Here is a 22,593-nt window from a genome sequence, read left to right as displayed (position 1 = left end):
CTAGGCTGGAATTCTGGAGTTACATTTTGGCTGGACTAACGAGTCTTTGCATAGTCCAATCAAAATCGCGTAACGAACTAGACATCCAGTTCATAAACAACATGGAATTCAATTAGCAGATTTCGGTCGACTGCAGGCTTTACAAAGCATGTGCACTGCCAACTTGGCATCGAAAGATTTTTTGTAAGTCTTTTCATGTTTTTAATCAAGGTGCTCAAGTGATTTGATGCAAATCGCGGGGTAAGACCTGTTTTATTACAATATAGATTATCGATCAGATCCTCTTGACTGCCCCCCCCCCCCCACGCTAAGATCGAGCTCAGAAGTTTCAGCCTTGTTTGGCAAGGGTGGAAACTTGACTTTTATAGTCAGTTATATCCCTGGCCTCGGGACGATGTGCAACAATGTATGGAGCTTATTGAAAGAAGTTCCAGCAAAGTGACGGCATTTGCATATTTATTGGGTTGTGATATCAAGTTATCAGATTGATGTGTATTGCATCGATAACACAGTCCATTAAATGATACAATGTCTCTCATAATACTGTATCCATAACTAACATGAAAATATCTCAACAAATATGAATAGTATTGTGTGTAAATATTATCTAAACATTAAGCCGACTTTCGTGATGTATGGCATTTTGTTAAGTGATACTTGATAGAAAGTCTTTCCAAAACATGAGGGTAAGACATGTGCTTAAGATCGATGATAACAATGACAGGTGTCCTTGTTGGCTCATTCACACGCTGATTTATTGACATTTTGGATAAACGACAGCCCTGATATGCGTGTTTTTGATTTATTAGATGTTATGAAAACGTTAAATCCAGATCCATAATCCTGGAAATGTATGAGCATTTCCTATCAAACCATTAGCTTTGTGGTTAGGGTGCTCACTTGTCACACTCGAGTTCGGGTTTGTGGCTAGTGGATGGTTTGGATGAACCACCCCTCTAGGGCGTCACAAGTTGCTGTGCAGAGTTGCCTCCCTTAGGCATGCTAGACACCAATCACATTACAATCAGATCTTAGTTCTCGCTATCGCTAAACAAAGCTCTGAGGACATCCCATTATGGGTCACGTCAGAACGACATTTCATCCAAACAATGAAAGTGTCGCTTACCAGATCATGAAAGTGATGGCCGGAATGTGTTTTCTAATCATGCAACCTCGAAACGACAGTTATGGCCCGTACGACTGATTCCGCCAAAATTATCGTCTATCTCTCGCTTTCATTGGATAAACATTTGAATGGAGGAGGCGTTGCACAATATGTAGGAAGCACTGCCATACAATCACCACCATATATTAGACATTCTGGAATGTTCGTTTGTTCAGTTTTAAAAAATTTAATCGAGGACTGTGTCAACATATTTTTCAAGTGTAGTCTGAAATGTAAATCGCCAGGTTGAAATGAGTGCCGTAAAGCTTTAGAAAACTGCTTTCTAATTGGCTGATGTTGACTTCTATTAGTCATTTCAGTGCTCGGTCAAAGTTTGCGAAAGGTCGTTCTGATGTGACCCATTATTGGATGTCCTCAGATCTTTGTTAGGCGGCAGCAAGAACTTGGATCTGATTTTAATAAGATTGGCTAGACACTGACATAAATAAATGTGGGTTCGAATCCAAGATTATCCTCTGATTATGTTTCTTGGTTTGTCAGCACTAAGCTAGTGCTCTTGATGGTTTCACCATCGCCTGTGTCCCCCCAGAACACTAAGCTAGTGCTCTTGATGGTTTCACCATCGCCTGTGTCCCCCCAGAATTGTTAGCGTCAACATGAACCACATGTTGCTCCACCCTTACCCAAACCTTTGAACTCTATATTCTTGTTTCCAGCGGGGAAGTGTGGGTAGCCCAATGGTAAGTGTGCTCGCTGATTATGCACAAACCCATACTCTATTCCCCACATATATAGGTACAATCCATCAAGTCTTCTTTGATCAGCATCTAAAAATAGCTTGGTCCTCATGCTTGTTGTCCTGGCAACAAAGATGGATGGTATGATGAGTGAAGACCAGAAAATAATCTCAGATACTTGTCCTGCAAGTGTTTAACTGTTATAGAACTAATGATGCGATTCAATTTTCAGACTTTTAATTGAAAGCAGTTTGCTAGGTCCTGACTTGATACTTTTCAAGCTATCATGATATAACTAATATATGCTGATGATGACACACGGCACTGCTTTGTTGTGATGCAACTGCTTTGAACCCCCAGTGCCTTCACACAGTATATGGCTGACCCATCGTCATATATAAACCTCATCTTCCTAGCATCCTAATCCTTCCCTCAGAATACTGCCCACAACCCCCCCCCCCCCCCCCCCCCCCCCCCAGCCATTACACTAGGGGTGAAACAATACGTGAGACAAGTTTTCATGCGACGATATGTTACACAAGATGTTATTCTCTGTATCAATACAAGACAAATCACTTGCTAAAATAAATGACAACTCATTTAATGAGCCCTCAGTGTTTTTGTCAGTCAAATATTGCAAAATGGGTTGTAAATTAGCGTTTCAAGTTACCACTAAAAAAAGCCTCTACGAACATGTGTCTACAGCTAGCTTGTCCTTTTGAACTTGCTCTGAAATCTTTACAGTCAATCATTTTCGCCATGGTTTGTTGTAAAGATGAGTATAGCAATTTATATCATCACGACCTATGTATCGTGGTACATATCGTATCGTGACCTTGCTGTATCGTTTCACCCTATTTAACACAATATATGAAATTCAACACTTACATGTACCACGTTCCCATGAATCATATCTTAACACTTGAGACAAGTGAAACTGAGTTGTTTAAGCTGACATCTGATTGGCTCCAGAACTCACACATCCTTCATTTGATGAAGATCGGTCAGGATTCGCCTGACACGACCTTCTGAAAAGATCACGTCCTTAAACGTTTACACAGGGGGGTGTATCGGCGTAAGAGATCTGACTTAATGAGATTGACCGATTCGCAGGGTAGCACAATGGTTTCTGTGTCTGTTTTCCATGCAAATAGTTTGAGTTTGGTTTCCTGCACAGTTCCTCTACTATGGAGGTAATGCAGTGTTCCGGTTTACCGGTAAAATTAGGCTTGGACCGGTAATTCATGTGACTGCCGAAATAAGTCAGCTTGTCTGTACCATCAGGGTTTCCCCTTGTCGAATTTGGGTGCAAGGATATAACATTTTGCTTTGCTTCAAGGTTAAAAATATAATTGTAGTGACTTCATCTTGAAATATTAAAAAAGAAGAAGAAGAAATTGTGACTGAACTTGTGTAAATGATGTGTAGATCTAACTAAGTTATTTCAGAGATTACATCATTGCATTGAACATGATGTTGAAAGAATTCTAATCGGGTAATTTTTCATGTTTTTTTTTATTTGTTGAAAGTTGGGACTGACAAATATTAGGGGGAACTTGTAATTTTTAGAGTTCTAGCAGATTCAAGAACCAGCAGGAACACTGTAATGTTACACTCTCTATCCTGGGGCTGCAGTACAACGCATTATTACAATAAAAGGGTCATGGGGATAGTAGGGGCACAGGTGGCCCAGTCAACTTAAGGTGTTACAATTTGCCAAACAGAGTTGCATCCCTTGGGCACGTCAGAAACCTTTCCTGGTCAGGGGTTCCAATCCTGGTTTGCCCTGATTATGTTTCTAGGTTTGTCAGTGGGTTTCAGCAAAGTGGTAAACGTCTGAGACCTGCATTACTTCAAGCTTTCCCCCCACATTAAGCAAACACGCCGTGATATAACTGGAATACTGTTCAAAGTGGTGTAAAACACAACTCACTCAGGGTGGTAATACCATAGTTCACCTAATGACTGCCACTCCCTCATAATCTGCTCAATTACCACTTTGCTTATTATATTATTTACATAAAGGGATAAACAGATTATCATTCACAGCCACAAGTTGCTTCCCCTGGCTATGCCAGGATCTGCTTTCATCATTTCAAATCCTACATTAAGCTTACAAGCCTCTGAGTTGATATATTTGACATTAAAAGACAGTTAAGTGAGATTTATACATAGCAGGGGCGGTCGAGTCTACTTGAGTGGTCAAAAGGTTCGCTCATCTTGCCGATGACCCGGGTTCAATTCCCCATGTGGGTACAATGTGTGAAGCCCATCTCTGATGTCACCTGCTGTGATATTGCTGGAATGTTGCTAAACGCGGAGTATAGCCATACTCACTCACTCTATGTAGCAACTTATATTGCAGTCTGAGAGTCGGCTGTTCACCCCCATCACGGACAAGACGGCACCACCAACAACATCTACACCTTCATCTACGGCCACCAAGATGTCAAAGAGAGAATCGCTCAAGGTCAGTTACAAGATATACAGTGAGACTTTGTCAAGACTAAAACAAAAAAGATCAAAATAATGGGCATTTGTGTAAGATCATAAGACCACGTTTTTTGTTTCTATTATTCCAACAGCATACATAATCTATTTTCTCGTGGTTTGTGGACCGCCTCCACGGTCAAGTGGTAGAGCATCCGCCCGGCCGCGTCATAGCAAAAGATGTTAAAGGATGGTACTTGTTGTTACCTTGTCTGGCGCTCAGCATTAAGGGGCTAAAACAAGGACTGGTCGGCTCGGAGTCAGTATACTGTGTCTGAGTGGGGTATTCGTGTTAAACTGGTATGGTATCTCAGTGAGTTAGCAGTCTATAAATCACCAACACTCTGGACTATTTCAAACAGCCACACACACACACACACACGCACACACGCACGTGCATGCACGTCGCTATGTAAGTGCAACAATCTTGGACGCGACGTTAAACCCAACACGTCACCTCATGGTTTGTGATAGAAGAAAAATTCCATTACTGTGAATCAGCCCCCAGCCATTCCAGAATCCACAGGGCGGTCGGGTAGCCTAGTGGTTAAAGCGTTCGCTCGTCACGCTGAAAACCCGGGTTCGATTCCCGACATGGGTACAATGTGTGAAGCCCATTTCTGGTGTCCCCCGCCGTGATAATGCTGGAATATTGCTAAAAGCGGCGTAAAGCCGTACTCACTCACTCACTCGAGAATCCACAGGCTGTGTTTGATTCCGAAGTTTGATCTGATCATCATCCCTGCTGTCTTACCATCAAGAGTTACAGGGCTGCCAGTTTCTTACGTTTATGGTCTTTGAACTTTCCCTTTAAATAAAGCTGACATGCTGTGATATTACTAAAGTGCTGTTTATGGTTAAATCCAAAAATCTTATCAACAGTTCAATCTGTGAGTGATCTTCAGCAACACATGCCTTCCGTAAAAGGTGACTATGCTTGTTGTAACAGGCGACGGGATCGGGAGGTCAGGATTGCTGACTTATTTGATGCGTGTCATCGTATCCCAATTGCATAGATCGAGGCTCATGATGTCAATCACTGGATTGTTTGGTCCAGACTTGTTTATTACAGACCACCATCATATAGCTGGAATATTGCTGAGTTTGGCTTTAAACAACAAACAAACATTTGTAAGTGACAAAGTGAATAAAATCTTGAAATATGAATATGGGTTTTTGATAGGCATTGTTTTGGCCCAAATCATAAAAAAACAGTAGGATGTACTTTACCAGAGGTTTATGAATATTGTATACCTATTTCAATTAATTTAATACAGGTACAAAAGAAAAATTATCGGAGCCAGAAAAAGGCAGCTGCTAAGGAGTTACTGAGCACGCTCAAAGACCGCTCAGTGATAGTTCTTGCTGATTGGCTGAAGGTTCGCGGATCGTTAAAAAGCTGGACCAAGTTGTGGTGTGTCCTCAAGCCTGGCTACCTGGTGTTGTACAAGAATGAGAAGCAAAAGGTGAATTGTGTGTAACACACGTGGTGTGATAGTATACAACCATATATACTCTACCATGTGCCATTCCAGAACCCCGTGGCCTAGTGGTTACTAAGAGCGTCCGCCCGGAGTGCAGAAGGTCTGGGGTTCAATCCCCGGCCCCGTCATACCAAAAGATGGTACTTGTTGTTACCCTGTCTGGCATTCAGCATTAAGGGGTTAAAACAAGCACTAGTCGGCGTGGTTGATGCATATCATTGTATCCCAGCGTAGATTGATGCTCATGATATGACTCATGACTCGATTATTTAGATGGATCATATAGATTAAATATTGCTGTGATAAGCAACAAACAGGCACAAACACAGACAAACAAACAAACAATTACCAAAAGTCGTGAAGTCAGTGTTCAGCTTGAAACTCATGAGGACACAGTAAAGTTTCGTCCCCAGACATTGCCTCAAAAGTCCATTTAAGGACAATGCAAGGAGGGACTTTGTATACAGTGGATGTAGTGGATGTAGTAGCTGCAGTTGTCCCAGCTAGCACACCTACGTCGGGCCGACGTTGGCTTTGCATCGGCAACCGCCGGCAATATCGGCATCGGCAAACTGCAGCGGTCCGCTGTCAGGCCAATGCTGGTGATTGGCACTGACATTGAACCTGATATATGATTTGATCTTGTTATGATAACATAAAAGAAAAAAACACATTTGTCGATTACAATGTGACAAATAATAGATCAAGTATATTTACGAATAATACAATAATTCTATTCGAACTCAAAATATTAACTTTATTTTTAAATTTTAAATTAAATAGATCAAGCACATTCACTGACCATTTTGGCTGCACATATACAACAGACAGAGAAGATACAGACGGGATTCGTCACATCTTACAATTCATTCAGCAAATTACATGATATTGGCAAAAGTTTGGAATATCGCGAGCGGTTATGTTACGTTGATCCAACGTTTTCACAACATGTTTCCAAGGGAAGCTACTCTTGTTATAGAGGGCGCTGTTACTCACGCGCGTCTTTTCAAGCAGACGACGAAAGGATGATGCGTGGAGGGCTGAGGGAAAACCTATTTTGCGGTAAGTGTTTACTTCATTACTGTATTTACGAGGTGTTTATTTCATTTTCAAACCTTACAATTGAAACGAGAAACAGTGTACATTTATAAGTGTCAACGTGAAGGGAGAAATCTAGGCCTATGTGTTTTGGAGGTTCGAGAAACACACTCCTGTCAATTCTACGTCAGTGTCAAAATCCGTGGAATATGTCGTGACACTGCATCCTCACCAGATTCTCTATTTGTAATTTTTAAACACCATATACATATTTCTAGCAAAACGCGGGGACAAGGGCAAATACAAAACATGACAAGATATGTTTTATGTCCATGTAGATTCAGCGATGTTCAACCAACGAGTCGCAATCTCGGGGTGAGAGTATTACAGCGGCAAGCAAATGAATAGCCAAACTTTTACTTACATTAGTATTTTTGAATGAACATTGCTTTATTTGTCATTGTCACAGGCGTATTTGTTAAGTGTGGGGATGGATGAGGTTAGGAAATTAATTACAAACTCGAATTTACAAGTCAATTTTGTGATTGCTGTCAGCGGAAAAAGCAGTGAACATGAAATTCATAACGAGGCTTTCGGAAACTTTCAGCATTGCGGGTGCATGTCATGCGATCCAGCTAATGTTTCCTACATATCGATGAACGGAGCTTCACTGCCGAGTTTGGTTTTCGATCACCAAAAGGTTGAAATAAAAAAAATAAAAATATGTTTTTAAATGTCATAGTTACTTGCGAATTTTGAACTTTTTCTGGATAATGGGCGAAATGAAAGGACAGCTCTTTTAGTAAACGGATCACTGCGCATTACAGGTGTGGGCAATTTTATCAAGATCTGCTGGATACCTTACATAGACATATGCCTATAATCGATCAGAAATCTTATACCGATGTATGGTATCTGTATCGATCGATTGAGGTTTTGAGATATGGCTATTTCAGAATGGATTTTTAGGGGATGTTTGTGTTTTGTTTTTTTTGGGGGGGGTATGGTAGTCTTATCTAGTTAAGTAATTTATGATGTACATTTTTGATGAAATACTGAATTAAAATTTTTTAAATGTACTATTTCAAAGGTATGATGCTAAATATATAATCCAAGACAATTTAGAATGTCATTTATTTAATCAAAATTCAAATTTATGGTAAAACTGTGATGAAGATACTTCAGTACAGATTTTTCAGGACATTATCCATTGTAGAAAAACACCCACAGCCTTGTTTCAAATTTGATTTATTCTGAATAAAAAAATTAAATTAAATTAAATTAAAAATTAAAATTACTTGTCCCCAATACTTTCCTGCTATTTTTTGCATACAAGTGTTTGTAATATGTACATACCTTTGTATCTGATCTTTTAATGATAAACGTTTATTTGCAGTTTTGGTTAACCATGATGTAATCTACATATATTTTGGCATCATATAATAAATGAAATCTGTTTTGTGGTAACCAGACTTCACAGGATCTGTTCAACATTATGTCAATATGGGGATTTTCTCACTGCTTTTCAATGGATGTGGCTATGGCTATTAACGTGAAACTACTTTCCCTGGGAAATTATTTCTGCTACATGGCTCCAGACAAGGACTGTATGTACAAGTGCAAATATATGAGATAAGATGTATGACTTAAGGAAAGGACCTGATATCTGTGTATGGCCAAAGCTTTATTTAAATGTTACTTTTATGTTTTGAGCAATATTCCCCTCAACCTCTTGACATCATCACCATAATAGCTACGTGCTCACTGCTGCTACACAAACTTGACATATAATATTCTTATATTTCTATTTAAGAAAATCAGATGTTTAGCCATTGCCTATTGGCAAACATGGATGAGCTGAATGAACTCTTAGCAGCTTTTCCAAAATCGAGCAACTGAGAAAGAACTGGTGAGTGAATTAAATTTCTTTAGATGTATCAAGTATGGGAAGTTTACTCCAATTTTGATTCATATAGAAGATCCGGGGTAGAAGATATCTTCAGCAACCCATGTTTGCCGTAAAAGGCAATTATGCATGTCGTATGAGGCGACTAATGGGAACGGGAGGTGAGGCTCTCTGACTTGGTTGATGCATGTCATCGATCCCAATTTCATGGATTGATGCTCATGATGTTAATCACTTGATTGTCTTGTCCAGACTCGATCATTTACAGACCGCCGTCATATAGCTGGAATATTGCTGAGTGAGGCGTTAAACAACAAACCAAACCAACTGATACATGTTTCTGCTCGAAATATTTATAAGCATATATTTAATATCATGTTTGCCCTATTAAGGGCCCTTGACACTTTGGTAATCTTCCAAATGAAATTTCATGCTGACTTACTTTTGATGGACATACAAGAGAGATTGCACACCTAAAACTGTTCTCCAGCAAGATTGGAGGAGGGGTGTTATGTGGTTATTGGGGATTTTTATTGGGCTAAATTAATAGGGTGATATGTCAGTTATAAAATCTTTTTTAATTGACATAAGAAACAGATTAGGGACCTACCATACAATATTGGGAGTTGTTATGTTATTTGCGTATATAATTACACATAATTCAATTTACTTATTTACACATATTATTAACTCATCAATTTACTTACTTGGATTCCGATAATTCTAGGGTGGGGCCTTCTGCTTTTAGCCCCTAAATTTGGAAAAAGGCCCACATTTTCAAATACAATGGGGCATTTTAACATTGTGCTGTATGGGCAAGTGCGGGTGTACCTAGGGAATATATGAAATTGTCACATAAAGGGCCCATGGCAGAAAATTCCTTGAGTGAACCCTGTATTTATTAACAGGTGTCAAGACTTAAAATAAAATATACACACATATGTAAGGTGGTGCATGTGAACAGGGTATTACTTATTCTATTATTCCATTATGTTAACACACTTGTGAAGTCCATTTCTTGTAATTGTGAGAGTGCATGCAATGACTTATAATATGCACACTGACATTTTTTGCTATCATTTGTAAACAGAAGCTGAGGAGGAAGCCTGCAGCTGGGCTCTTACAAGCCACTGACAAGTACATGGTGACCTGTGTAAAAGAATGGCTTCGAGTTCCAGGAGCAAGGCTTAGAAATGGCATAAGGAAAACGCGTTCTGAAAAACAGAGATGTAGATAGAGAATCTGCAAACGAAAGTGCTGAATTGCAACGGAACAAAGAAATCCAAAATGTTGGTGTTGACAACATATTTTTCACAGGGTTATGACCCTTGTTTTTGAACTTGGTACATATTCTGCCAGGTTCTCTTGGACACTACTGAAGTTAATAAATGAAACTTTCCGTGCTTACCTAAGGTACAAACTCCAGAAGATGGTTATAACTTATAAGAACTAATTTTGTATGGAGTTATGGCCTTTGCTTCATGCTATTTTAGGGGGGGGGGGGGGGGAGTTTGTCTTGCAAACGAATTTGAAACCACATAAATGAAATTTTGCAGGCCAATAGGAGGGGTATATGTTTAGACTGTGTTTTAAAACAGGTTTTGAGAATATATGTTTCACATCCGCCTTGTTGCAGGTAGTAACACTGTTTTCTTGTAAATAATAATTAATTAATAATAAAGTTTATTATTCTATTTTGCTGTTTGTGTTTTTTATAAGTATTAACTACACATGTATTAGGGTACATAAAAATAGTACTGTAACTAGTGTAAGCATTTCGATTGTATTGTACAGCTAGAAGTATTTATATTATTACATTTGGTTTTCAAAGTATTAACTATGATAAAAAATTATTATCTTTTTAAAATTTTTAGTATTTTTTAGTTTTACCTTTTATCTTTGTAACTTTAACATCATGGCTAGCTGCAGCTTTTAGAAATGTTTAGTTTTATGTACCCTAACACTACACTTGGAAAAGTTCTATTGTGGCATCATTTACATGAAATATTAAGATGAGATGTTGTCAGTTATGACTTCTGATGGCATCAGCCTATTTAAGACAATGGCAGATGGCAGATGCTGCGCTGATAATTATTGTCGACGTTGGGCCGATGTCCATCCGATGCTGATTCCATAACAGTTGCCGGAGGCTGGCCAGATAACTATTTACGACGTTGGGCCGATGTCGATCCGATGAGCAAAACTTCATCGGCCCGACATTGTTTGCCCACGTTGGGCCAATGCTGGGCCGGTGCATTGCCGATGCAGGGCCGATTATGTTTGCCAACGTTGGGCCGATGTCGATCCGATGAGCAAAACTTCATCGGCCCGACGATGTTTGCCGATGCTGGGCCGGTGCAGTGCCGATGCAGGGCCGATGACGTTTGCCGACGTTGGGCCGATGTCGATCCGATGAGCAAAACTTCATCGGCCCGATGCAGTTTGCCGACGTTGGGCCGATGGTGTAGCCGACGTTGGGCCGATGCAGGGCCGATGATGGCATGCTACCTGGGGTAGTAGTAACTCTGACAACACAGCGTTAGAAATTGGCACTTGTCCTGTAGTCCTTACCAAACTGCCCAATAGTAAAGGTATCCTAAGGACTAGTAGGAATTGGCCCATTTTAAGGGTTTTGCTATATGTTATCATTATAAGGACTAGTGGACAAAAACTGTTAGTCTCTAACCCTGCAACATTGTTCCCTCCCACAGAGTAGTCACTGGGTTGGCACAGTCCTCCTCAACACATGTCGACACATCGAGCGGCCCTCAAAGAAGGATGGTTTCTGTTTCAAACTGTTCCACCCCCTGGACCAGTCTATATGGGCCACAAAGGTATGTTCCACCCCTGGACCAGTCTATATGGGCCACAAAGGTATGTTCCACACCCTGGACCAGTCTATATGGGCCACAAAGGTATGTTCCACCCCCTGGACCAGTCTATATGGGCCACAAAGGTATGTTCCACCCCTGGACCAGTCTATATGGGCCACAAAGGTATGTTCCACACCCTGGACCAGTCTATATGGGCCAGAAGGGTATGTTCCACCCCTGGACCAGTCTATATGGGCCACAAAGGTACGTCTACACCCCGGACCAGTCTATATGGGCCACAAAGGTATGTTCCACACCCTGGACCAGTCTATATGGGCCACAAAGGTATGTTCCACACCCTGGACCAGTCTATATGGGCCACAAAGGTATGTTCCACACCCTGGACCAGTCTATATGGGCCACAAAGGTATGTTCCACACCCTGGACCAGTCTATATGGGCCAGAAGGGTATGTTCCACCCCCTGGACCAGTCTATATGGGCCACAAAGGTATGTTCCACACCCTGGACCAGTCTATATGGGCCACAAAGGTATATTCCACCCCTTAACAGTCTGACAGCAGGATCGTATGCATTGTACGTTTTGTATTCTGTTTCAACCTACCAACTAAATGTTTCAATAAACAGTTCCTTAAAACCCCCTTCAAAGTCTATCCTTACACAAAGACTAGACATTTTGTTTCATGTTTGTTGTGGAATGACCAGTGACAAATTGTTACATACCAGGCAACTGTCCAGGGATTAGGCCAAAAAAATACAGTCATGAGTTAATCTTTAAGAGCAAGGGGCGGTCGGGTAGCCTAGTGGTTAAAGTGTTCCCTTGTCACGCTGAAGACCCGGGTTCGATTCCCCACATGGGTACAATGTGTGAAGCCCATTTCTAATGTCCCCCACCTTGATATTGCTGGATTGTTGTGAAAAGCTCACTCACTTATTTTAAGAGCAAAGCTATTTTTTTGGGACAAACATTATTCATTCATATTGGTCATAACATGCATTCTCATTGGTTTCAAATCAGGAATATCATGCATATTAACAAACCAAAACTGACATATGTTTAAAGTGTAGATCAAATGTGACACTTTAAATATACATATATGTTGCTATTAAGACTCTGCCGAATAAACTGTAACAAAATCGAATATGGAATTTATTGCACTGATCAATACAATCTGTATAACAAAGTGTATTTTGTCAGCAAAGACAATGTTCTGAAGAATGCTTATGAACATAATATGTACACCTGGGGCAAGTCTAGATGACAATAGCAACGCGATGGTTAGGGCAGACAGACAATAGGCCTGATGCACTCAAAGCTTGTGAAATAGAAACAGTGTGTATGCATGTCTAGCTGACCTAGTGGTAGACACTTTTCATCAGGGCATCTAAATGTCAGTGTTGCCATAAACAGTCCAGCTGGAGGCGTTGTTGTCTATGTTGATGCAGACTCCTGTGTTACTGCTTTTGGACAGTATTTGTCGAACAGCATTCATTTGTGTGTTGTCTGCTAGGGCTAGGACAAGTCCAAATTGACTACCAAGGGAACCAACCCCCTATCCAGGTACCGCCTGTAGGTCTCAAGAGATAGGTACCGTATTTTCTTGAGTATAGTGCGCACCCATGTATAACGCGCACCCCCCCCTAGCGGATTCAACATTTTGGAAAAACCTTTTTTGGGAATCCAAGCACAGAAAAAAAATTACACCGTACCCCTATTGCGAAGTCCGGCAAACGAACGGGTGATGAGAAACTTAGTCAGTACAAATTCGAAATTTGAGATTAAAAATCACCAGACATGTTGATTTACCGTTTAAATTGTATTTTTTGTTCAGCTAGGCATTGTTTTATATCCAGGGATTAAGATTACCTTGTGTATTTTCTCGTAAACTAAGCCGGACACAGCAATCAGCTGTACACACGTTTTCTTGGAATCTACAGGTGATTCGGTCAAGACACACCCAATGATATAACTTTACAGGATTTTAATGCAAGGATCGGCAAAAATTATATCTGAAACTATTTTTTTACCAGAAATAATATATTCCAATATCTTGTTAATTTAGATGCAGCTTTTACTGCTTTTTACTGGTACAAAATGACCGATTTGGAAACGTTTGACCGTACTCCTGTCAAAATGTGTTTAGATACATGTATAAAACAATCATGCACTCACTGAAGTTGACTGAAGTTTTATCATTATGCAAACATATAAAGTCAGAAGGAATGTGTGCATAGTCAGAAAGAAATGTGAACATTTGTCATTTATAGTGTAACCATAGAGTTCTAAATAATTTGTGCCATTAAACAATATAATCACGTGACTAACCACAGGTCTGGGTAGTCCTGTGGGTACCCGGGTCCTACTCAATACCCACCCATCCGAGTACCCGAGTTACCCAGTCCAGCCCTATTGTCTGCTACTACCGGCACGTTAAGGACCCTAATTCTTACATATTACTAAAGTTCATACTACTATAGTTAATCTGACATGGCATGACAGATAGTAATAGTAATATGAAAGAATCAGGTGGTCCTTAATTTCTATTGAGTAGTATAGTTCATATCTTATGATGATCGTGGAAGTTGTATCGATCCAACCAACCAATCAGGCTCGATTTAGCTATCTTTGAACACACTCAGTACCTCTAAGCTTTCTTTACCACTCAATATTACTCATCCCTTTGTTATGTTAACTTAAATTAGTGGTCGGGGGCACCCAGTCGTCTAGAGTTGCGTCCCGTGGGCACGCCAGAAACCTATGGTTGTGGGTTCGAATCCCGGTTCGCCCCGATTATGTTTCTAGGTTTGTCAGCACCATACCCGTGCTCGTGGGTTTCACCAAAGTGGTAAACATCTGAGACCTGTATCACTTCGGGCTTTCCTCCCACATTAAACTGACACGCCGTGATATAACTGGAATACTGTTAAAAGGGGCATTAAATCCAACTCACTCACTCACTAAATTAGTGGTCCCTTTGAGTTTGTTATAACCGTAGTTTACTATTCTGTCATGCCAATAATCAGGTGTTCTTAAACCTTTGTACACAATGAAAGGTTGCTTTTCAAAATTTGGGTGTTCATTCTTCTTTTGAGTTGTCTATATCACACCCTGTTTTTCATTCAATAGCAAAACTCCTCAAGCCCAGAATCCTTCTTACATCGCGAGGAAGCCAGACCTCTCAACAGTTCTTTGATCCGAAGGCCTGGATGCAGGCTGATCAAAGTTTTATGAATGATGGCCATACTGTCCAGACAGTGTGTTAGAGTTAGCAGTAGACTTGTAAAACAATGCATTATTGATCCGGCTAGATTGAGCTGTATATAGATAGGGAGGTTTATGTTACACAGACTGGTGTTTACATTCCACATGGCTGTGTGACTTGGCTGACTCCTTGTGAACCCATGGTCCCCAGAACCCAAGGGGTGTGACTATAGGTCCCCAGAAACATCACCTTGTGGTTAGAGGCTAATGAATGGATCAGGTGGTCGGGCTTGGTTCCTTGTGAATCCATGGACCCCAGAACCCAAGGGGTGTGACTATAGGTCCCCAGAACCCAAGGGGTGTGACTATAGGTCCCCAGAACCCAAGGGGTGTGACTATAGGTCCCCAGAACCCAAGGGGTGTGACTATAGGTCCCCAGAACCCAAGGGGTGTGACTATAGGTCCCCAGAACCCAAGGGGTGTGACTATAGGTCCCCAGAACCCGAGGGGTGTGACTATAGGTCCCCAGAACCCATGGGCTGTGACTATAGGTCCCCAGAACCCATGGGGTGTGACTATAGGTCCCCAGAACCCATGGGGTGTGACTATAGGTCCCCAGAACCCAAGGGGTGTGACTATAGGTCCCCAGAACCCAAGGGGTGTGACTATAGGTCCCCAGAAACATCACCTTGTGGTTAGAGGCTAATGAATGGATCAGGTGGTCGGGCTTGGTTCCTTGTGAACCCATGGGCTGTGACTATAGGTCCCCAGAACCCAAGGGGTGTGACTATAGGTCCCCAGAACCCAAGGGGTGTGACTATAGGTCCCCAGAACCCAAGGGGTGTGACTATAGGTCCCCAGAACCCAAGGGGTGTGACTATAGGTCCCCAGAACCCATGGGGTGTGACTATAGGTCCCAAGAACCCAAGGGGTGTGACTATAGGTCCCCAGAACCCATGGGGTGTGACTATAGGTCCCCAGAACCCAAGGGGTGTGACTATAGGTCCCCAGAACCCATGGGGTGTGACTATAGGTCCCCAGAACCCAATGGGTGTGCATATAGGTCCCCAGAACCCAATGGGGTGTGCATATAGGTCCCCAGAACCCAAGGGGTGTGACTATAGGTCCCCAGAACCCGAGGGGTGTGACTATAGGTCCCCAGAACCCAAGGGGTGTGACTATAGGTCCCCAGAACCCAAGGGGTGTGACTATAGGTCCCCAGAACCCAAGGGGTGTGACTATAGGTCCCCAGAACCCAAGGGGTGTGACTATAGGTCCCCAGAACCCAAGGGGTGTGCATATAGGTCCCCAGAACCCAAGGGGTGTGACTATAGGTCCCCAGAACCCATGGGGTGTGACTATAGGTCCCCAGAACCCATGGGCTGTGACTATAGGTCCCCAGAACCCATGGGCTGTGACTATAGGTCCCCAGAACCCAAGGGGTGTGACTATAGGTCCCCAGAACCCATGGGGTGTGACTATAGGTCCCCAGAACCCATGGGGTGTGACTATAGGTCCCCAGAACCCAAGGGGTGTGACTATAGGTCCCCAGAACCCAAGGGGTGTGACTATAGGTCCCCAGAACCCAAGGGGTGTGAATATAGGTCCCCACAACCCAAGGGGTGTGACTATAGGTCCCCAGAAACATCACCTTGTGGTTAGAGGCGACTGAATGGATCAGCTGGTCACGCTCGGTGATGTTGATTTAATATGACCATATACCAAATGTGTAGGTCGATGCTCATGACGTCGGTCACTTAATTGTCCTGTCCTGATTGGGATTTGTAAGAGGCGACAAACGGGATCGGGTGGTCAGGTTCGCTGACTTGGTGCATGTCATTGTGTCTCAACTGCAAAGATCGATGCTCATGTTTACAGTCTCTGGATTGTGCTGTGTTACCTTCATTCAAACACTGTTGTGTCGAACTTTGATGTGTCGAATGTACGGTTGTCACGTCGTAAAAGCTTGGACCTCGCATATTCCCTCATTATTCATCCTTTTCAAAACCTGATAGATCAAAGTATGGTTGGTCACAGCATTAGAAATCGGCACTAGTCCTGTAGTCCTTGCCAAACTTCCAAATGGTTAAGGTATCATAAGGACTAGTAGAAATCTGATATTTTTAAGGATTTTGATGTATGTTATCTTTGTAAGGACTAGTGGACTAAAATTGTGTGCTTCTATCTCTGAGGTCCCTTCAATTTCGACACAATGGTGTTCGACTGTAACAAAGAAATAACACAGAGAAACCTTCAATGGGCAGACTGGTCAAGATATCTAACACTGGTCAAGTGTTGGTGTGAAGGAGATGGTGTTCATTTGTCTTTTAAGTTGTATTATTTGCTCATGATTCATATACAATTCAGCAATAATTAATCACTTTTTAGAATTTCACCCCTGCCCATCAGACAACCTAAAAACCTGCTTCACATTTTTTGTTGTCCCCAAGTACCTTAAGGCAAAGGAACTCATATATTTTCTTCTCTATTTATTTGATGAAATGGACCATATACAAACTGTAGCCTTTCCAAACATTCATGCTTCATGTTTAAACCTTTATCATACAAGTTCAGTCAGGGCAAAACGGGATTGGAACTCACAATCATTGGTGTCTTGTGTGCCAAAGGGACACAACTCTGCACATCAAATTGTGTGCCTAGGATGGCTGGGCCACCTGTCGCTACAATGAGTGAGTGAGCGAGTTTGGTTTTACGCCGCTTTTAGCAACATTCCAGCAATATCACACCTGGGTACACCAGAAATGGGCTTCACACATTGTACCCATGTCCGCCCGGGAATCAAACCTGGGTCCTCGGCGTGACGAGCGAACGCTTTAACCACTAGTCTACCCGACCGCCCCGTGTCACTACACAAGATGAAGTCCATATATGTTGAATCTGTAAACTTCCAACTCCTGATCATCAAAAACCTTTTTTAACAGTTTTATTTTCATTGTCAAGAATTGTAGTTTATAATGGCATCATTAATCATTTTTCATTGTTATAATGCCACAATCAATTAGTTTTTAGATTTTCATCCATATTGTACAAAATGTTAGGAAGCCAGAATTTTACTTTTCACAAATACATTTTGCAAAACATGCTGATCAAGCAAACATTTATATAACCCTTTAGGAATCAACAGATTTGTGTGATTTCTCTGACTGAAACCCTGTTATGGTGGATATATAATTTATCTATGATTTTGCATAATGACCTATAGTTGTGTCAGTTTTACTTGCTAAAATGCATATTCAGAATGGCCAGTGAATTCATAGCTCCGAATCAACTGCAAGAGCAGTAACATAATAATAATGGTTTAAACACAATGAAACTGAAGGTTACTCTCTATTTTTTCAGGGTCCCAAAGGGGAGACAATCGGTGCCTTTGTACAGCCTCTTCCCTATTCCTACCTGATATTCCGAGCGCCATCTGAGGCCGCAGGTTTGTATGTTGGCTGTTGCAGCAGAACGCGTAATGTGGAGATGAGGGACGTAGCTTAGCTTGTTGTAAAATGTTCACAAACCACAGATCAGGATTTGTTTCCCAATGGGTGAAGAACAGAGTTGTTGGTGTCTCACTCACTCTCTCCAAGCTGATGACTGGCTGTGTGATATTGTGGTACCCTCACATCAGGAGTTGCCTCCCTTAAGTGTAACAGGAACCAATGGTCTTAGGGCCAAAAGCAGGATCTGCCCATGCTTGCTGTAAAAGGCTACTATGCTTGTCGTAAGAGGCGACTAACGGGATCAGGTTGTCAGACTCAATGACTTGGTTGATGCAGGTCGTCGTATCCCAATTGTGTGGATTGATGCTCATGCCATCCATCACTGGATTGTCTGGTCCATACTCTATTATTTACAGACCTCTGTCATATAGCTGGAATATTGCTAAGTGCAGTGTTAATCAACAAACAAACAAACAAACATCAGTCAGCATCTTATGTTACAGAGTATGAGATCTAAAGTCATGTACAAGTCCATATTAAACTGTGATGGAGACAGCTATCATTTTTATGGCATCAAACCCATGAAGATCTGGGTTAGAAGTGGTCTTCAGTAACCCATGCTTGTCATAAGAGGCGACTTGCGGGATTGTGTGGTCAGGCTCTCTGACTTGGTTGATGCATGTCATCGTATCCCAATTGCGTGGAACGATGCTCATGATGTTAATCACTGGATTGTCTGGTCCAGACTCGATTAATTACAGACCGCCGTCATATAGCTGGAATATTGCTGAGTGTGGCGTTAAACAAACAAACAAACATTCTGCTGACATGAACACACATACCCACTCATCTGCAGGTAAGTGCTGGATGGATGCCCTGGAGCTTGCTCTCCGATGTACCAGCCTGTTGATGCGGTCCATGACGAAGGACCGGGAATTGCAAGCGGCAGATGCAGACGTAGACGTAGACGCAGATCATGACACCATGATGGCCACATTTGAGAACGAGACCGATAACCTCAATGAGAGTGACTGCGAAAAACACTTTGAAGGGCAAGGTCAGTGACATATTTTAGACTTGTATTGGGACTGACTATACAATGCTTATTCTATTGGGGCCAGGGCCCCGTTTCATAAAATGATCGTGGCGCTTCGACTGTCATAAGTCAATGTTGAAGAATTGGAGTTAGGATCGTCCTTACGCTATGATCTCTTTGTGGAACAGGGTCAAGGTATTATGTTTCGGCCACAACTTCAGAATGTACATTTTTTTCTCTCTGAAAAGAACAGCTGAACAATTAAATTGATTTTTGCAACATGTTTTTTCCTTAGGTCCAGCACGCCCAGCATATCCCAATTTATGGAACATATTATTCCTTCTATCACATTACATATTTAGAAAATATGTGCATTGTAATGTTTAGTAATAGTATGTGTTAGCAAATGTTTAAGGGTGTCATTGGAGTAGCCTATTGGTTAAAGCTTTCACTCGTCAAGCCAAAGACCTGAGTTCGATTCCACACATGGGTACAATGTGTGAAGCCCATTTCTGGTGTCCCTGCCGTGATATTGCTAAAAGCGTTTAAAACCATCCTAACATATTTGAGGAGCTATGGACTATAACTGGATTCTCTAAAAACATGAAATGGCTCAAGTGATGATCTGTGTTCAACTCAGACATTATGACTGACACAGAGCCTGAGTAAATTACTGTTTGTATCATTTGGCTGTGCCGTATCCACGAGTGCAAGAGCTCATATTTCTAATTTCAACTGCAGGTCTAGACGAAGACAGTAAGACTGATCGAGAGGAGGCCAACTGTGATTCGGAGTCAAGCCAGTCAGATTATGAGAATGACAAGACATTTGATGAAAATGTTCGCCCACTGGAGAGTCAATATGTGGAGAATTTTACTGAGGAACTTGGACTGGTATGGAATGTTTTATAGAAAACTTACAAGAACTGGGAAATGCATTTGCAGGAATCTGTATTGAATTCTTAGTGTTATGACTTTGGTGGTATTGAAAAAACCTGTGAAGATATTGCAGTATTGATTTGTTGTGAGAAGACACCAGTATAAGTATAATTTTTAGGTAATGATCAGTCACAAGTGAAAAAATCTGCTAGTTGGATGATGTACAACAAAGCACCTGTCATTACTGAGGCTGAAGGGGTGGGTTTTGCTGTATGTTCATTTCAAAATTGACCGCCTCTGTGGTTCAGTGATAGAGTGTCCGTCCTGGAGAGCGGAATGTCTGGGGTCGATCCCCGGCTGCGTCATACCAAAAGACATTAAAATATGGTACTTGTTGTTACCCTGCCTGGCGCTCGACTTTAAAGGGCTGAAACAAGGACTGGTCGACTCGGAGTCATTATACTGTGTCTCATTATCGGTATCAGTCGGACACACGCACACGCATATGCATGCACGTCGCTATATAAGAGCAATAATCTTGGATGCGACGTTAAACCCCATTTCACCTCACCTCATTTCCAAGTTCAGTGTAGCGCTGTTATCTCAACAGATAGGGGCGGTCGGGTAGCCTAGTGGTTAACAGGTAACCTATCTCTACTTTCTCCAATATGATTTTCTCCTCAATGGAAGAAGAATGTATATAAATGTTTTAAATTCCCTGCATCCCAAGGGCTAAAGGGTTCGTATGTAGGTACATGAATTCCTTGTGAATATGTACATGAAGCCTTTAGCACAAGTAGACTGGATATGTGGGAAATGCACATGTGATATGTTTAATGTCAATCACGACATTAACTATACGTAAAGATCTGGGCTAGGATAGGTCATAGGAAGCGACTAACAGGATCGGGTGGTCAGGCTTGGTGACTTGGTTGATACATGTCATCGTATCCCAGTTGCATAGATCTATGCTCATGATTGTCAATCACTGGATTGTATGGTCCAGACTCGATTATGTGTGGCATTCAGAAATAGAAAATAGTATCAATCTTAAAAACAGGAAGGGGCAAATTTATAAAATTGCAGCTGCTTATTATCTTGCCATGTTAAAATGACAATCGCCAAGTTTGGAGATACTGTTTGTCTCATCTTTTGGCAACAAATATTTCAAAGGGCACATCGTAACATCATTGTGAATAGTACTGAATACCCTGTATCACTATTTACTGTTAGTATTAGGGCTGGGACGGGTAACTCGGGTACCCGGGTCGGGTGGGTACTGAGTAGGACCCGGGTACCCACAGGACTACCCAGACCCATGGTTAGTCACGTGATATATTGTTTGATGACCATACAATTCTAGAACTCTATGGTTACACTAAAGTCACTAATGTTCGCATTTCTTTCTGACTATGCACCCATTTCTTCTGATTTTTCATATGTTGAATAAAGATATACCTTAATTCAACTTCAGTGTATGAATGACCAGATTGTTTTTTACGTGTATCTAAATACGTTTTGCCACAGCTATGCTAAAAATGTTCCCAATCGGTGGGTACCCGGGTAGGGTCGGGTAATAGGGTAGTGGGTACCCAGTTGTAAATTTGGACTCGTCCCAGCCCCAGTTAGTATCACAGTTTACTGTTAGTATGACTGTTTAAAAGTTACTGTAATATAGTATGCTATTGAAACTAGTTGTAGAGGATGAACATCCAGGATAGAGCAGGTGTCATGGTATAAGCTCTGTCACTTCACGGGTGTTATGATCTGTTGTAATTGGTAATAATGATACACTTGTTGACAGCAGACAGATAAAATAAAACCAATGAAATGATATGTGGAGATAATGGTCAAAGCAAATGTTTTGATTTCAGCAAGGAGACACGTGCCAAACAGAAGAAGTGAATGATGAGAATAAAAGCCTAATCTGGACTCTAGTCAAACAGGTAACGAGCTGCAGTACTCAGATGAAGCGTTCACAGTCCACTGTCTACCAGCACAACCCTGTCTGTGTGGAAATATACACGGGGGCATCGGGTAGTCCAGTGATGTGGGGGGCCTACGTAGTGAGCCCAGTGGTGTGGGGGGGCCTACGTAGTGAGCCCAGTGGTGTGGGAGGGCCTACGTAGTGAGCCCAGTGGTGTGGGAGGGCCTACGTAGTGAGCCCAGTGGTGTGGGGGGGCCTACGTAGTGAGCCCAGTGGTGTGGGAGGGCCTACGTAGTGAGTCCAGTGATGTGGGGGGCCTACGTAGTGAGCCCAGTGGTGTAGGGGGGCCTACGTAGTGAGCCCAGTGGTGTGGGGGGTCTACGTAGTGAGTCCAGTGATGTGGGGGGCCTACGTAGTGAGTCCAGTGGTGTGGGGGGTCTACGTAGTGAGCCCAGTGATGTGGGGGGTCTACGTAGTGAGCCCAGTGA

At 42.0% G+C, this 22,593-nt stretch overlaps 1 protein-coding gene and 1 long non-coding RNA gene across 15 annotated transcripts in view; both read left to right on the top strand.

Moving 5' to 3' along the window:
* LOC124113695 (oxysterol-binding protein-related protein 8-like) overlaps nt 1–22,593 on the top strand; it is a 151,975-nt gene that overhangs the window by 113,563 nt on the left and 15,819 nt on the right. For 7 of the 13 annotated variants that reach the window (XM_048385504.1, XM_048385505.1, XM_048385507.1 and 4 more), the window contains 8 exons: nt 1,843–1,866; nt 4,229–4,333; nt 5,631–5,819; nt 11,493–11,615; nt 18,176–18,260; nt 19,121–19,321; nt 20,042–20,193; nt 22,053–22,124. In XM_048385504.1, the coding sequence (XP_048241461.1) occupies nt 1,843–1,866; nt 4,229–4,333; nt 5,631–5,819; nt 11,493–11,615; nt 18,176–18,260; nt 19,121–19,321; nt 20,042–20,193; nt 22,053–22,124 (951 nt within the window). Of the gene's footprint in view, nt 1–1,842; nt 1,867–4,228; nt 4,334–5,630; nt 5,820–11,492; nt 11,616–11,971; nt 12,145–18,175; nt 18,261–19,120; nt 19,322–20,041; nt 20,194–22,052; nt 22,125–22,593 lie in introns of those variants that run through there. The other 6 variants (XM_048385506.1, XM_048385509.1, XM_048385511.1 and 3 more) reach the window with 2 other exon arrangements.
* On the top strand, nt 6,340–10,475 carry LOC125374597. Of its 2 annotated transcripts, XR_007218685.1 has the most exons (3): nt 6,340–6,899; nt 8,689–8,784; nt 9,872–10,475. It is a non-coding gene; the product is annotated as an uncharacterized LOC125374597 (long non-coding RNA). The 2 variants fall into 2 exon arrangements; XR_007218686.1 differs by having other exon boundaries at nt 6,340–8,784.

This window comes from Haliotis rufescens, unplaced genomic scaffold (genome assembly GCF_023055435.1).
Source record: "Haliotis rufescens isolate VD_foot unplaced genomic scaffold, xgHalRufe1.0.p SCAF_6, whole genome shotgun sequence".
Taxonomy (NCBI): Eukaryota; Metazoa; Mollusca; class Gastropoda; order Lepetellida; family Haliotidae; genus Haliotis; species Haliotis rufescens.
The sequence above is the reverse complement of the archived record's forward strand: the minus strand, read 5'-3'. Positions and strand labels throughout refer to the sequence as shown.